The 14,741-nt window shown below is 36.8% G+C and overlaps 1 protein-coding gene across 6 annotated transcripts in view; it reads left to right on the plus strand.

Annotated features, from left to right (window-relative positions):
- Positions 1–14,741, plus strand: part of LOC116302238 (uncharacterized) — a 130,455-nt gene that overhangs the window by 48,772 nt on the left and 66,942 nt on the right. For all 6 annotated transcript variants that reach the window (XR_016121432.1, XM_089038443.1, XM_089038442.1 and 3 more), the window contains exon 15: positions 8,410–8,460. Coding sequence is in view for 5 of the 6 variants with exons in the window: in XM_089038443.1 (XP_088894569.1) it covers positions 8,410–8,460 (51 nt within the window). In the remaining variant the exon portion in view is untranslated. The remainder of the gene's footprint in view (positions 1–8,409; positions 8,461–14,741) is intronic.

Consider the following 14,741-nt stretch of genomic DNA (forward strand, 5'->3'; position numbering starts at 1 on the left):
TTGTTTTATGACTTGTTCAACGAAACACCGGGGTATAAAGGGTAAAACGTTGACAAGCTGGAAATGATAGTAAAATTCCATGAAAATATTCATCGCGTAATATTTGGAAAACGCTCTCATAAATTTTTTTCATATTGCAATATGTTGGGTGCCTCGATGAATACTATCAACTGGTGCAAGTCGCTTTGAAAGTTTAGGTCTAGTTTTCGAGAAAATAAGCGGTAAACGATTTCTATGATGTCATCATTACGTCATAATGAAAAAGCGGCTTTAAACTAGTTTATCATTTTTGAAACCTTTAATCCTTTCCAGACATTGTGTGAAAAGTGCTTGCAGATCGAGTTATTCAAGACGAAGTTGTAGCCGTTTCAATGCGGCTAGGTGTGCAAGACCAAAACTACCCAGAGCCTCCTTAAATTGTCCACAAAAATATCGATGGGATGGATGGGAGGTCTATAATTGCAACCAATTATAAGCGGTTTACATCTAGTACGATTTCCTTCTATCCACATGGCTTCGTTCTCATTGCTAAGATCAGAACGAGCACGGCAAACGAGACCGTTGCGATAATAAATTGCGACGCCACCTCCAGCTTTCTACTGCAGCGAACAAGGACATTTTAAAAAAATACACAAAACGATTCCCCATAAGAGATGAATTACGGCGGTTTGGCTTAGAATGGCGCATCTTATTCCTCAAATCGCCATTTCTGCCACGAAAATTTCTATTATAGGGACTAGCACCAACCAATGCTTGACAGAAACTATCATCATGTAGATTTCGAGTTAAAAGTTCTTGAATAACCGAGGAAAGTAGCAAAATTGTCAAAATTTTGCAGAGACCCCGTTTCGCGTGACCGCCTTGGTCCATCGCCATATTGAATATCCTGACTTCAACAGCACTCAAATGTTAAATTCCCCGGTATTTCGAGGGGTTGGGGGTGGGGTTTCAATTGACTAGTGCATAAAAGCACGCGACAAGGAATAACACGGAAGTCAAGCCGTGAATAATCAACAAGCAGCCGTGAGCGAAAATAGTTGTAAGCGTACTTATTTCTATTCGACTGCCCTAAAACCCTTCAATGCATATGGAATTAAAGGAGAATATTTATAAAAGATACATCTTTCAGTGACTTTATTTAGAAAAAGATTGTTCGACGATTTTTTGAGTGCCGCTTTCATCGATATTTTCTATCGCTTTTGACAACGAATGGGGTCATTTAGCTTCATGTCAAAAAATCCATAACGTTAGAGAGAAAGTCGCAATTTGATTCATACTCAATAAGGACAGTGTCTATATCCGTACCTATATTCTAGCTACTAAAAATATTGAATAATAATAGCAATAATGATAATAATAATAATAATAATAATTTAATGAATTTCTATATAGCGTTATATATTACACTCTATAACGCTTTACAATGAATTTCCAAACATAAAATATAGAAACACACATATATATATATGTATAGAAACCCTCGCACTCTGTCCAAGCCGGCCCATTAGAGCCCCAAACCGTGGCTACTGCTAGTGCTCGCCAAGCCGATTCAGACTAGACAGAGTACCTGGGTTTCACAGAAATTTAATCTGTACTTAAGTTATATAAACGTGCATCTACAAAATGTTCAAAATTATTCAAAATGTTCAAAAATGTTCAAAATGTTTAAAAATTTGCAAAATTTCTTGGAGTAACAAATGCTATTACATTTCTTGAATAATGATATAAATTATGGTAATATTATGATAGCAATAATTGAAAAAATAGTCTCTATATTTAGTTATTATATATCTTTGTAAGCTTTCCTGAATAGGAACGTTTTAAGATTTTTCTTAAAGTCAGGACATCTCTTTAGTCCTTTGGGAAGTGTATTCCATAGTTTGGGACCCATGTACATAAATGAAAAAAATTAAAGTCCCGATTTTGAGGGTATAAAGTTGACACGCTAAAAATAATAGTAAAAGTCCATGAAAATATTCATCGCGTAATATTTGGAAAACGCTCTCATAAATTTTTTTCATATTGCAATATGTTGGGTGCCTTGATGAATACTATCGACTGGTGCAAGTCGCTTTGAAAGTTTAGGTCAAGTTTTTGAGAAAATAAGCGGTAAACGATTTCTATGATGTCACCATTACGTCACAACGAAAAGGACACTTTAAACTAATTTATCATTTTTTGAAGCCTTTAATCCTTTCCTGACATTGTGTGAAAAGTGCTTGCAGATCGAGTTATTCGAGACGAAGTTGTAGCCGTTTCAATGCGGATAGGTGTGCAAGACCAAAACTACCAGGTGATCTCGCCGATTACTATTAACCAATCAGATTGCGAATTGAGTTTCAAAGATAAAAATCAATCCCATGCATCCATGCACGCTGTCATTTGCAAAAAAAATCCTATGGCTAATTAATAAGTACAACAAAAACCAATCCGAAATACACACTTGCAATCAAAATCATATTTGTTAGCAAAAAAAATATAAAACACATGCATTAGAATTTCGTTCAAACCTGTCCTCAGCAAATGTTTGACTCCCAAAGTAAAAATATTCCACAAAATATGTGCCTTCTTCCAATGTGTTTTGTACAAAACCACACAAACAACTTACGATAACTCCGCTAAATTTGGCCAATTCTTCTTAGTTATTCAATTCTCTAAGTGTCCTTTCGAAACATTATTGGATAGCCGAGTGTTCGTAAACGAAACAATTCCTATTGACGTTTTTTTAAGGAAATAAAAAACTCGCACCGAAGCGAAAAACAAAATGGTGGACACCATGCAAGCCTCGTCTCGTTAAATGAAAGGGCGCACGCGGGGGTATATGGGATTGATTTGATTATTAACTTGAAGAGAAAATCATGCATTGCGCGCGTTCCGAGATCACCTGGTACTCACAGCCTCCTTAAATAAGCTCCAGCACATTGGGCAACCCAGTGCACGCTCCACAGACAGCCCAAACAAGGTTCCTGAGTATGGTTTATAAGGGAATGTATGGGAGTTATGATGTAGATATGACAATGAAATGCTTTGCTAAACAGTTTACTTCAAAACTTGGTACAGTCGTTGCTTATACCTCGTTTAAACTTCTGGCGAAGTTTCAGCGCGATTTGATGCCGCTTAGTTGGTTTTTTTTTTTTTTTTTGAAATCCGCTCTTCTTTACCTAAATAATGGAAAGGCTGGAGATTTTTTTGGATTACATAGCTTGATATTGTCCATATCGGGTGGCAGGTCTACAGTCTTCCCATTATTTAGGTAAACAAGAGCGGGTTTCGAAAAAAAACAACAACACTAAACGGCCCCCAAATCGCGGTGAAACTAAGTTTGAACGAGGTACAAGCAACGACTGTATCAAATTGTTAAAACATTTAATTTCAGTATCGTCATGATAACTCCCATACATTTCCTTTACAACTCATTCACTGATATATGGTATGCACTCTTTTACTTAAAAATAATATCTTTACATGTGAAGATAATGTATATATTTAGGCACTGCCTAAAAGCGGAGCTCCCGATACGGAAGTCACAGGGAGAAAAATTTGAATGAAACTGAAAGGTGAAAATAAGATCGGGGAAAAAATCTTCAATTATTTTTTATTCGAAATGATGATAATTTCTCCCATAATAAAAACCTTGCAGTGAAATCGAATCGAAATGGACTACATCGTTTTTTGTTTTGTTTTTTTGTTTTTTTTGCGCGAGTATACTCTCCCACTTAGGAATTTTGTACACAACTTACCACCACCCCCAGGGGCTAGTCTTTATACAATAATATCTTTCAACAACACAAATTTAAGCTCATTTTTATAATCATACTTACTCGAACAGTTGAATATTTGGTAAAAATTTATATTTCATTTAATGATTAAATAAGGTTTACTTAATAGGTCTTTTACAGTTTTCCAAAAACAGAGCTTACATTCATTTAGGAGCGACTGTCTGTAAGGATCGACCAAAATTGAATTTTCATGGCACAAGTCAAAAAATCATATTTGGTTTTTAGATAGCCCTTAGTGTAAAATAAATCGAGGTGTTGTTAGTTTTGAAAAAAAAAATTTTTTTCCCACGAAATTTACGAAAATAGATTTCGCCCAAATGCAGAGGGAAAATGACCGACGAGGTCAAGGAATTTAGTACAAAAATAAGCGCATCCTACAGCTAAACTACTTAACAATTTTTTCGGTTGGTACTTTTTACCGAAGGAATAGGTATTCCTCTTGCTTTTCGTTGTATTTATTCTAGAATATTTGGCGATTTAAGATTCGAAATAATTTTTCTACCGTGTACACTTTTTCCAAAGTTTAAAAATGCAAATTAAGGCCTTAAAATACTGCTTATAAAAACTATGTGCGGAGATACCAAATTATTCAAAACCTACACCCAGAGGATTATCTAATGTATTTCTATCAGATTCAAAAGAAAAATCTCTGGGCAAATCATTTTTAGCTTTCCGTTGAGGTCTTTTTACTATCTCTATTTCGCGATATTTCAACCGTAAACAGCTTGTTGCGTTACCTCCACCGACGTGACTATAATTTTAATTGCAATCATTCCATCGCTGAATTTTGCTAAAACTAGGGGATCAAACCAAGAAAAAGACATCATAGTAATATGCAACACATTTCAATTGAGATATATTGACAAATTTTATCACATACTTTTTTAACTCATTCTATTGCGTGACACAAAGCATGCTTTGTCGGTAAAAAGTATGTGAACTAAACCGATTCCAATCTCACATTTTTGCGATTGATATATGCTTTCACAAGATCTTCAGCATGACTTTGAAACAGCTGAACTGTCCTCATTTAGATGCAGAACATTTCCAAACATTCAACATATGTTAACATCATAAAAATGGTGCGTGTTGCCAACCAGCGAAATTCGCTCGTGTAAATAACTTAAATTAGGCTGCGTTCATAATGTATGAAAGGGGGGAAGGGGGGGGGGGGGGGGGGCAGGTGAAATTGAGGGGGGATCGGGAAATTTTTGGTAGGAAAAAGGAGGGGATGCACAATTTTTGAAAGAAGCTACAAGCCTTGCTTAGGGGGAACCGTATTTCTTTGCATAATTTTAAGGGGGATGTTGAGAATTATTCTGGACATTCACAAACTTCTACCTGCCACCCCTCCCCCCCCCCCCCTCTGCCCTCTGCCATACATTATGAACGCAGCCTTATATAACAAAAACAACAAAACAAATAAAAATCAATACTTTTATAATATTGCATAAAGATGATTAGGAATAGTAACGCATTTTATCGAAATAATTATATGAACTTTTATTATATACAGAATATATATGTACGTATGAAGTGTATGTGTAGAATATGTGAATATAGATATTATGCACATACATAAACATACGTCTATACTCGTAGAGTGCACGCACTAAAACCCTGAACATTAAATAGTACTAATTAGTACTATTTCATACAGAATCCTTTGTTTTCTATTGTTTAATTATCACTATTTAGTGCTAAAAATTAGTATTTGTTTCACGGATTTAGTGTGAGCACTCTAACTTATTTGGAACTAAGTTGATGTGCAACTATGTACAAAACGCCAAATAAAATATGTTTGTCTGTCTATAAAAAGTTTATACACTTATTTCAAAAAAGTTAGTCACCCGAAAAGCTATAAAGCTGAGGCCGACAAGGATTATGGGTAGATTCATTTTACACGTTCAACCGCTCGATAACTGTTCATGGACTTGCGAATCTTTTACCGGTTATAGTCTCACCTCTTCTGAGCATCATCGAGCTGCAGTTTGTATTAAAAAAGCTTTGTATATATATGCTTTTTTGATATTAAAAGTTTCCCATGATGCTCAGTGATCTCAGCTTTCTAGGTTTTTGGTGACTAACTTTATTGAAATAAGTGTATACATTTATCTCTGAAACGATAATTAATATGGATCTTAGACTTGCTCCAGTACTTCTCGGTCGAAGTTACCGGGAAGTACTCCAGCGAGAGAGATGGATGCCTGGGTTGGTGTGAAAGATTACTTTAATTATTCAACACGATGACACAACAGGGAAAAAGATTTTTAAAAATAATCAATGTCAAACCCTCCTTTGGGGTATTGGTATTTGTTATTGAATATACGATACTTTTATCAAGTTAGCGTTATTTACCAAATGTCAAAAGTAGTACGTAGGAGGACTAACTACCACAATGTGCGTATTTTCGTCAGAATGCAATTTTCATATATCTTCTTCACTAGAAGCCGAGAAGCAATTGCATCTATACCAGCTTTATCTCAAGAGCAGGAACAGGACTTGCCTAGTTGTTCGAGCTTGTCTGATATACCTTCTTGCGTTTGACGGGTAACTGACTCGACTGACTTATTTCTGTCTCTTCGATCATAGCTACACGGACCTCCAACTATAGAACTAAACGAACAAACCACTTCCATGTTTATACAGTGCTTGCTGAACTTTCCCATGGGAAAGATGGCACGTGATTTTAATCATTGCGGCAGTCAACTCAATGTTAGTTTCATGCATTATCAAAACAATGTTTATTGAAGGAAATTGCTATTATTAAATGCTACTGGATTAGTAAAACCATATTTTGAAAATCCAATGAAAGAGCTGCTAAATAAAATAAAGTTAGTTCACTGATATATTTAGTTTGAAAGTTATTGTTCGATTTTTATCTGCGTGTTCATTTTATTGACAAAGCATGCTTTGTGTCACGCAATAGAATGAGTTAAAAAAGTATGTGATAAAATTTGTCAATATTTCGCAATTGAAATGTGTTGGATATTACTATGATGTCTTTTTCTTGGTTTGATCCCCTAGTTTTAGCAAAATTCAGCGATGGAATGATTGCAATTAAAATTATAGTCACGTCGGTGGAGGTAACGCAACAAGCTGTTTACGGTTGAAATATCGCGAAATAGAGATAGTAAAAAGACCTCAACGGAAAGCTAAAAATGATTTGCCCAGAGATTTTTCTTTTGAATCTGATAGAAATACATTAGATAATCCTCTGGGTGTAGGTTTTGAATAATTTGGTATCTCCGCACATAGTTTTTATAAGCAGTATTTCAAGGCCTTAATTTGCATTTTTAAACTTTGGAAAAAGTGTACACGGTAGAAAAATTATTTCGAATCTTAAATCGCCAAATATTCTAGAATAAATACAACGAAAAGCAAGAAGAACACCTATTCCTTCGGTAAAAAGTACCAACCGAAAAAATTGTTAAGTAGTTTAGCTGTAGGATGCGCTTATTTTTGTACTAAATTCCTTGACCTCGTCGGTCATTTTCCCCCTGCATTTGGGCGAAATCTATTTTCGTAAATTTCGTGGGAAAAAAAATTTTTTTTTCAAAACTAACAACACCTCGATTTATTTTACACTAAGGGCTATCTAAAAACCAAATATGAGCGAAATCGATTTTTTGACTTGTGCCGATGTTTGGTCGATCCTTACAGAAAGTCGCTTTTAAACAGCTGACAAGAACAACTGAGACAAAATAAAAAATAATGCAAAAGGCAATGCAAAATACAAAATGACTCATTTCTTTGGCAGTAAATTGGCGTTTGTAAATGTTTTTGAATATTTTTTAGCTTTTTAGAGTGAAAGTCTAGTAGGTCTTTATACAATAACATCTTTCAACAACACAAGTTTAAGCTCATTTTTATAATCATACTTGCTCGAACAGTTGAATATTTGGTAAAGATTTATATTTCATTTAATGATTAAATAAATTATCTGTAGAAAGATATAAAATTATTGAAGGAAAGTCTTCTTTGTTTTGCCGATTGAACCCCGCGATAGGAGGCGAACAAAGCTTTTTCTTGAACGAAAAACATACGGATAGCTGGTTAAAAACAACCGAATTGTTAAAGATTTACAAAGCTAAATAAAGGACAAATATTTGTTGTAGTATGCTCTTCATGTTTTATTTCCTCCAGCATTAAAATAAATTAAGCTTATCGATAGAAATATAAAAAGTTTTGAGAGAAAGTCTTTGATTTGTCGTTTCGTCGAGAAAAATGCTTGTCAAAAAAAGAATATATTTATACGATTGTTTGCTAAAAAACACACACCTGAATTCTTGAAGAAATTTGAAATGAAATTTGTTTTTGAAAATATGCAAATAAGTATTGTTTTGGTCTAACTAGCCTCTCTTACCTGTAAAAACGTGTTTAAGTATCCATGTAAAAACGAGGCAGTCAGAGCAGAATAATATTTATTCAATTTGGTCGCCATATTTCGATTCGATTCACAGGGCCTTTGTTTTTTTTACTGGGGAGGGGAGGGTCAGGGGTGTTTAGATTCCTTGTATGCGCTACCAAACGAATCTCACTACCCCTCCCCGATAATAAAATGTTTAACGTCTTAGATGTCGTAGTTTCAATCTATATTTATCGTATTTCTCTTATTATTGGTTTTTAGCAAAACCTGGCAAATTAACAGTTGACAGCCTTGGGTACCATTTTTTTAAGGGTACGTATAGTGCTACTGCAGGGTGTGAGTAGATAGCTGGATGAATGTCGCAGGGGTTTATGATGAAGGGAACCGGAAACGTGTACGTGTGTGTTAGTAGGGTGTTGATGGTAGGGTGTGGGTAGATAGCTGGATGGATGTCGGGGGTTCATGATCATGGCACCGGTAGGGTGCAAGTGTTTGTTAGTCGGGTGTTGATGGCAGGGTGTTGGTAGGTAGCTGGATGAATGTCAGGGGTTTATGATGATGGCTTCCTTAGGGTGCACGTGAGTAGTAGTGTAGGGACCGCACGATCCGGATTTTGGACGGGGAAGGGGACGGGGAAGGAAGAGGAAGGGGACGGGGAAGGACGAATACATTAATTATTCATCAAATATTAGCGTAAAACGACGGGGAGAGTATTGTTTCGGGTTACTATGACGACCAATTGACGTCATAAGACTATTGTTGACCGGCATGAACAAGTCTTTGTTTCGGTAATGGTGGGCCAGTGATGCGCACATCTATTGTTTATTAAATCATTACCATAAAACGACGGGGAGAGTATTGTTAGGCAAGCGTTTTCAACGAGCAGGACGAGCACATCAATTATTCATCAATAAGGAGACGACCACATCAATTGTTTATTAACCCATTATCATAAAATGACGAGCAGAGTGCTTTGTATGCGAGTTGCGTCACATTTTGGATGGGCCAGTGATGGGCACATTAATTGTTTTTTTGAGCAAATTCTTGATAATATCCTTCCATAATTCTTTAAAGAACAAACACCAAAGTTCAGCAATCAACTAAGCGTAAGTCTCATTTTATGAATTACAATTTAGTGACTATTGTATCCAACACAATACAATTAATGACTCATAAACACAAACAATAAGACTTAGAAGTTCTACCTAATTATTCAAATACGAAGGAAAACGTTGGAGTGTAAAATCTTTATTTATCATTTACTACAGTCATAACAATATGAAACATTTTCTTTATCGCTGCTTAAATGAAAAGTTTGGCTGGAAAAGCTGTATTTGTCCACAAGCGATGTACTGAGAAAGAGTAAAATACTTGTTATCAAACATTCAAATAAACAATTCTTCGATTGCACTTTACGTCATCGCGGCCATGTTGGTGTCATTTAACAAAAGATTTCTCATTAGCATCCATTGTTAACGGCACCACAATGGCCGCCATGCTTTTGTCTTTAAACTCTCTTGGGAATGCTTGCAACCCATCAATACCGACCTATACAAATCATCGAGTTTGAGTTTATTCATCACTTTATGATAACAAACAACAAATACAATCACCTCATTCTACTTCACCTTTGATATCATTAGCTTAGCTATCAGGCTATCAATAGCTTTCATACCTGGCTATCATTAGCTTAACAATTAGGCTATCAATAGCCTAGCTATCAGGCTATCGATAGCTTATCTTCTTGGCTATCTATAGCTTAGCTATCAGGCTATCAATAGCTTCCCTACCTGGCTATCAATAGCCTAGCTTCTTAGCTATCAATAGCTTAGCTATCAGGCTATCAATAGCTTCCCTACCTGTTTATCGATAGCTTAGCTATCAGGCTAACAATAGCTTCCCTACCTGTTTATCAATAGCTTAGCTATCAGGCTATCAATAGCTTAGCTATCAGGCTATCAATAGCTTCCCTACCTGTTTATCTATAGCTTAGCTATCAGGCTATCAATAGCTTAGCTATCAGGCTATCAATAGCTTCCCTACCTGTTTATCGATAGCTTAGCTATCAGGCTATCGATAGCTTCCCTACCTGTTTATCGATAGCTTAGCTATCAGGCTAACAATAGCTTCCCTACCTGTTTATCGATAGCTTAGCTATCAGGCTAACAATAGCTTCCCTACCTGTTTATCGATAGCTTAGCTATCAGGCTAACAATAGCTTCCCTACCTGTTTATCGATAGCTTAGCTATCAGGCTATCAATAGCTTAGCTATCAGGCTATCAATAGCTTCCCTACCTGTTTATCGATAGCTTAGCTATCAGGCTATCGATAGCTTCCCTACCTGGCTATCGATAGCTTAGCTATCAGGCTATCGATAGCTTCCCTACCTGGCTATCGATAGCTTAGCTATCAGGCTATCGATAGCTTCCCTACCTGGCTATCGATAGCTTAGCTATCAGGCTATCGATAGCTTAGATATCAGGCTATTAAGAGGCTAGCGGTCTCAGTGAAAGCCGCCCACTGAATTTATTTTGAAAAATGAATTTTTCTCAAACTCTGGTTATTGAACAGGCCCGTAGCAGGGGTAAAATTATTAAGGGGGGGGGGGGGGGGGGGAAGGGGCTCATTTTGCCACACCCCATATGACCGTATCAACTTTTATCAAATTTTCAAAACAGCATAATTGATAATTAAAATTATTTATTTTATGGGCAACTTAGACCTTCAGCATCGAACATGTGAATATCTCTATTCAATAATGTCACGTCAGTGTACAAGCAAAAAATAGAAATTCAACATATGTATATGAAGCACACAGCTGACTTTATATAAAAAGAACCAGTTACCTTTAATTAAGTCTGAGTTGATTTAATAAAAGAAGCCGAAAATATAATCGACAAGGTTCAGACACGAATTTCTAAGGCCCTGGATAAACGAGGAAACATATTTCCAGAAACATGTTTTGTTAAATGTTTCCAAAGGTGGCAAAACTGTCAGGAAACATCGGGAAACATGTTTACTCAATATCGGTTAGCGCATGCGCACTTTCAAGATAGAGCTAGCGTTTAGAATGTTGACTTTCGTGGCTAAACGTGGAAACATTGGGAAACATTGTTTCCATGCGTCTTGGAAGCATGAAATGTTTCTGCCGCACAGCAGCTAAACATTTTTGCCTCTTGGAAGCAAAATTTGTTGCACGCAACAATGTTTCGCATGTAGCTAAACTTGGTCATCGGGGAACATGCGCGCGGGAAACATGTTTCTGGAAACTTGTTTCCTCGTTTAGCCAGGGCCTAAATGCAAATTATGTGAAGCATTTGAGAGGTTTCTTTTAAGTATGTGCTTTTCTACATGTCTTGTTTTGAGTTTTCATCATTTACAAATGCCAACTATGTGAACTTTTTTCGGAAAAATGAGTCGCCTTTATCAATTTTAAGATAATAGTGTTTGAAGACGTTTACTTAAAAAAAGTTGTGAAATTATTTGGGAGGGGGGGGGTGGAAGGTCCCCCTGGCCCCTCCCCCCGCTACGGGCCTGTTGAAAGACTTCACTGAGTTTATCACTGAAATAACTTTACTTTGGCTGCGCTAGAAGCCTTTAAATTTTTGATGGCTTTGGGCCAGTTATGAGCCCTGGTTGACCAAAACTTTAGCACGTATTCACAGCGCTCTATAAACATAATTTCGTGGTTTCCAGAAACTTTTTTTAGGCCAAACTGTAGGTAAACTCTTGTAGTTTCACTCGATATAAAAGGCTTTATTCAATCCGTTTAGCCGTTAGCAAGAAAACCAGCAGAATATGAGCCCTACTTGAGACGTACGGTGTCAGTGAAGGCTAAAAATGACCACAAAATAAGAGCTTGAATTGAAAAGTGGCACTTGTCTTCAAGCTTTTGCCTGCATAACCGAAGACTTCTATCATTTAGTGATACAAATCAGCAATAACCTGTGTACGTTTTCATTTTTTAAAAAGTTATGACCGTTTTTGTTTGTATACCTTGGAGAGGTTTTCGAGTTGAAGTATCAGATCGGTAAGGCATCGTACGAGTACATTTTATGTAATATACAGCTCACCTGCTTCCTATGTCGACCTCTTTTCCTCTCAAGCCATGCTAGAATACTTTCAGATCACAAAAAGTCCATATAGTTCCCGTTTGAAGAGAATATTGACCGTTCGCAACATTAATACACTAGCCAAAGGTGTTCCAGCGGTGAGTCATCAAAGGCTCGATATAATGGAATTTCAAGTAGTCGAATTTTCTCTTTTGAGATTGGTCGAGCAGTGCATTTAACAGACAACGTTACCCAAAACATTCGAGGATAAATTTCAATTGCAAAAAAAATACGAAGGACTTAAAATCCAAGAATACTACTCGCGAACATCACTCCTAAATCTAAGCATTTCGTGTTATTGCTGCTTTCGCAGAGGTTCGACCTATGGGGGAGACCGCTGACACAATAAATATTGTGTTAGTCGATGTTACACTGGAAAAAAAATTATTGGGCTTTTATTTTGCCGGTAAAATGGAAGATAAATGCTTATTTGAAACGAAAACGAGAAAAAGGAGTGTATAGAAAAGGCTTCCGAAGCATGTGGCATTGTTTGTGAGATTATAGCACCAAAAGCTGGCCAACAACTTTTTCATTCCTGCCTCAGATTAGATAGAGGAACTGATTTGCAAGACTTGATTCCTTTAATGCAGGCCTACAAAAATGCGGCGACAAAAAATGTAAAAACACAGATTCTGAGCCTGTTAGGGTACCGTTATCCTGTGAAGGTGCTACAGAAACACGGGGGGCTGGACTCCCTTATAAAAGGGGGCGGGGGTCCTCGTCGGAAATTTCCAAAAATGACCCCTAAAAGAGACCTGTATTTTGGGATGATGTGCGTGGCAGTGATGAAATTTCACCCCTAATAGGGACCAATCAATAACGCATTTTTTTGTTTGGTTTCTCGATTTTATTTGCATCAAACGCCGTCTGCTCTTGTGCGAGATCATGACGTAACAGACTATGAACTTAATTTGCATATTCGCACGTGTAAATCGAGAGAGAGAGTGAGAGAAGGAGCGGGAAGAATAGTAAGTCGAGACGGATAGTTTGTGTTAACATGTAAAGAAAAGAATCGAAAATACAACACAGCTTAGTCGTATTCTGCTTAGTTTATTCAAGGAAACAACGATAAAGAAAGAATCGAAAATACAACATGGTCCTTCGAGCCGGATGCTTATAGTTGTGCATCGTGTGAGCGAAATCTTCTGAATTCTCGAAAGAATATCATTACGAAGGAAATTCATCGGATCTAATTCATCGATATGGATCTCAGCAAAGCACTTTATGATCCCTGACAATCACAGCACATCAGTTAAACGTCTACATTCATTGATTACACGACTTCGTAAGGAACCAGAAACTTTGAAACAATATGATGAAGTAATCAAGGATCAAATTGAGAAAGGAGTTGTGGAAAGAGTGACAGACACGAATGACGGAGAAAAAGTAGGGCACGTTCACTACCTACCTCATCGTGAAGTAATGCGATCAGATCGATCCACTACAAAACTTCGTGTTGTCTACGATGCTTCTAGCAAAGGACCCAAAAATGTTGGTCCAAGTCTCAATGACTGTCTTTATACTGGTCAAAGTCTTACACCACTGTTATTTGACATCCTTCTCAGATTTAGAACACATAGACTAGCAATCACTTCAGACATCGAAAAAGCCTTCTTGAACATCAGTATTTCTCCAGAACACAGAAACTTTCTCAGATTCGTGTGGGTGAATAACATAGAAGATGAAGATCCAGCAATTGAAGTTTTTCGTTTTACTCGTTTGGTGTTTGGACTTACATCAAGCCCTTACATCTTGAATGCTACTATACGTCACCATTTGGATCAGTATGCTCAACAGGATCCAGGATTTGTAAAGGAAGTTGTCAACTCTTTGTACGTTGATGATTATACATCAGGAGCTGATGATCTCAAATCTGCATCTGAACTAGCCCTCAAGGTAAAACAGAGAATGCTGGAAGGAGGATTCAACATGAGGAAGTTCACAAGTAATTCTACAGAACTGATTCAAGAGCTTCAGGACATTAAACTGTTTAGCAATAGTTTAAATCCTACACTAACACTGAATGCCAAATGTTAGGACTGACTTGGAACACTGACAAGGATGAAATCGTTATGAAAGTCGATAAAGTGACTGAAGACTTATTGGATTCAACTCAGGTCACAAAAAGGATCATCTTGAGTACAATTGCAAAATTCTATGATCCTTTAGGAATTGTATCACCTGTTGTTCTTTTACTGAAGATTCTATTCCAAGAGGTCTGTAAGAGACACTTCAATTGGGATGAACCACTTCACGAGGATATGGTTAAGAACTTTAACTTGATTATTTCTGACTTGAACAAGACACAAGCAGTTAAGCTCAGCAGATGTTGTATAGATCCTACCATGTCAAAGAAGGAAATAATATCTGCACAGTTGCATGCATTTGGAGATGCATCAGAAAGAGCTTATGGATCTACTGTCTATCTACGAATCGAGTATCCTTATGGAGTTCATTGTTGTCTTATTGCCTCTAAAACA

This window comes from Actinia tenebrosa, unplaced genomic scaffold (genome assembly GCF_029948245.1).
Source record: "Actinia tenebrosa isolate PJP-AT-01 unplaced genomic scaffold, QUT_ActTen_1.0 PGA_scaffold5__44_contigs__length_20552954, whole genome shotgun sequence".
Lineage (NCBI taxonomy): Eukaryota > Metazoa > Cnidaria > Anthozoa > Actiniaria > Actiniidae > Actinia > Actinia tenebrosa.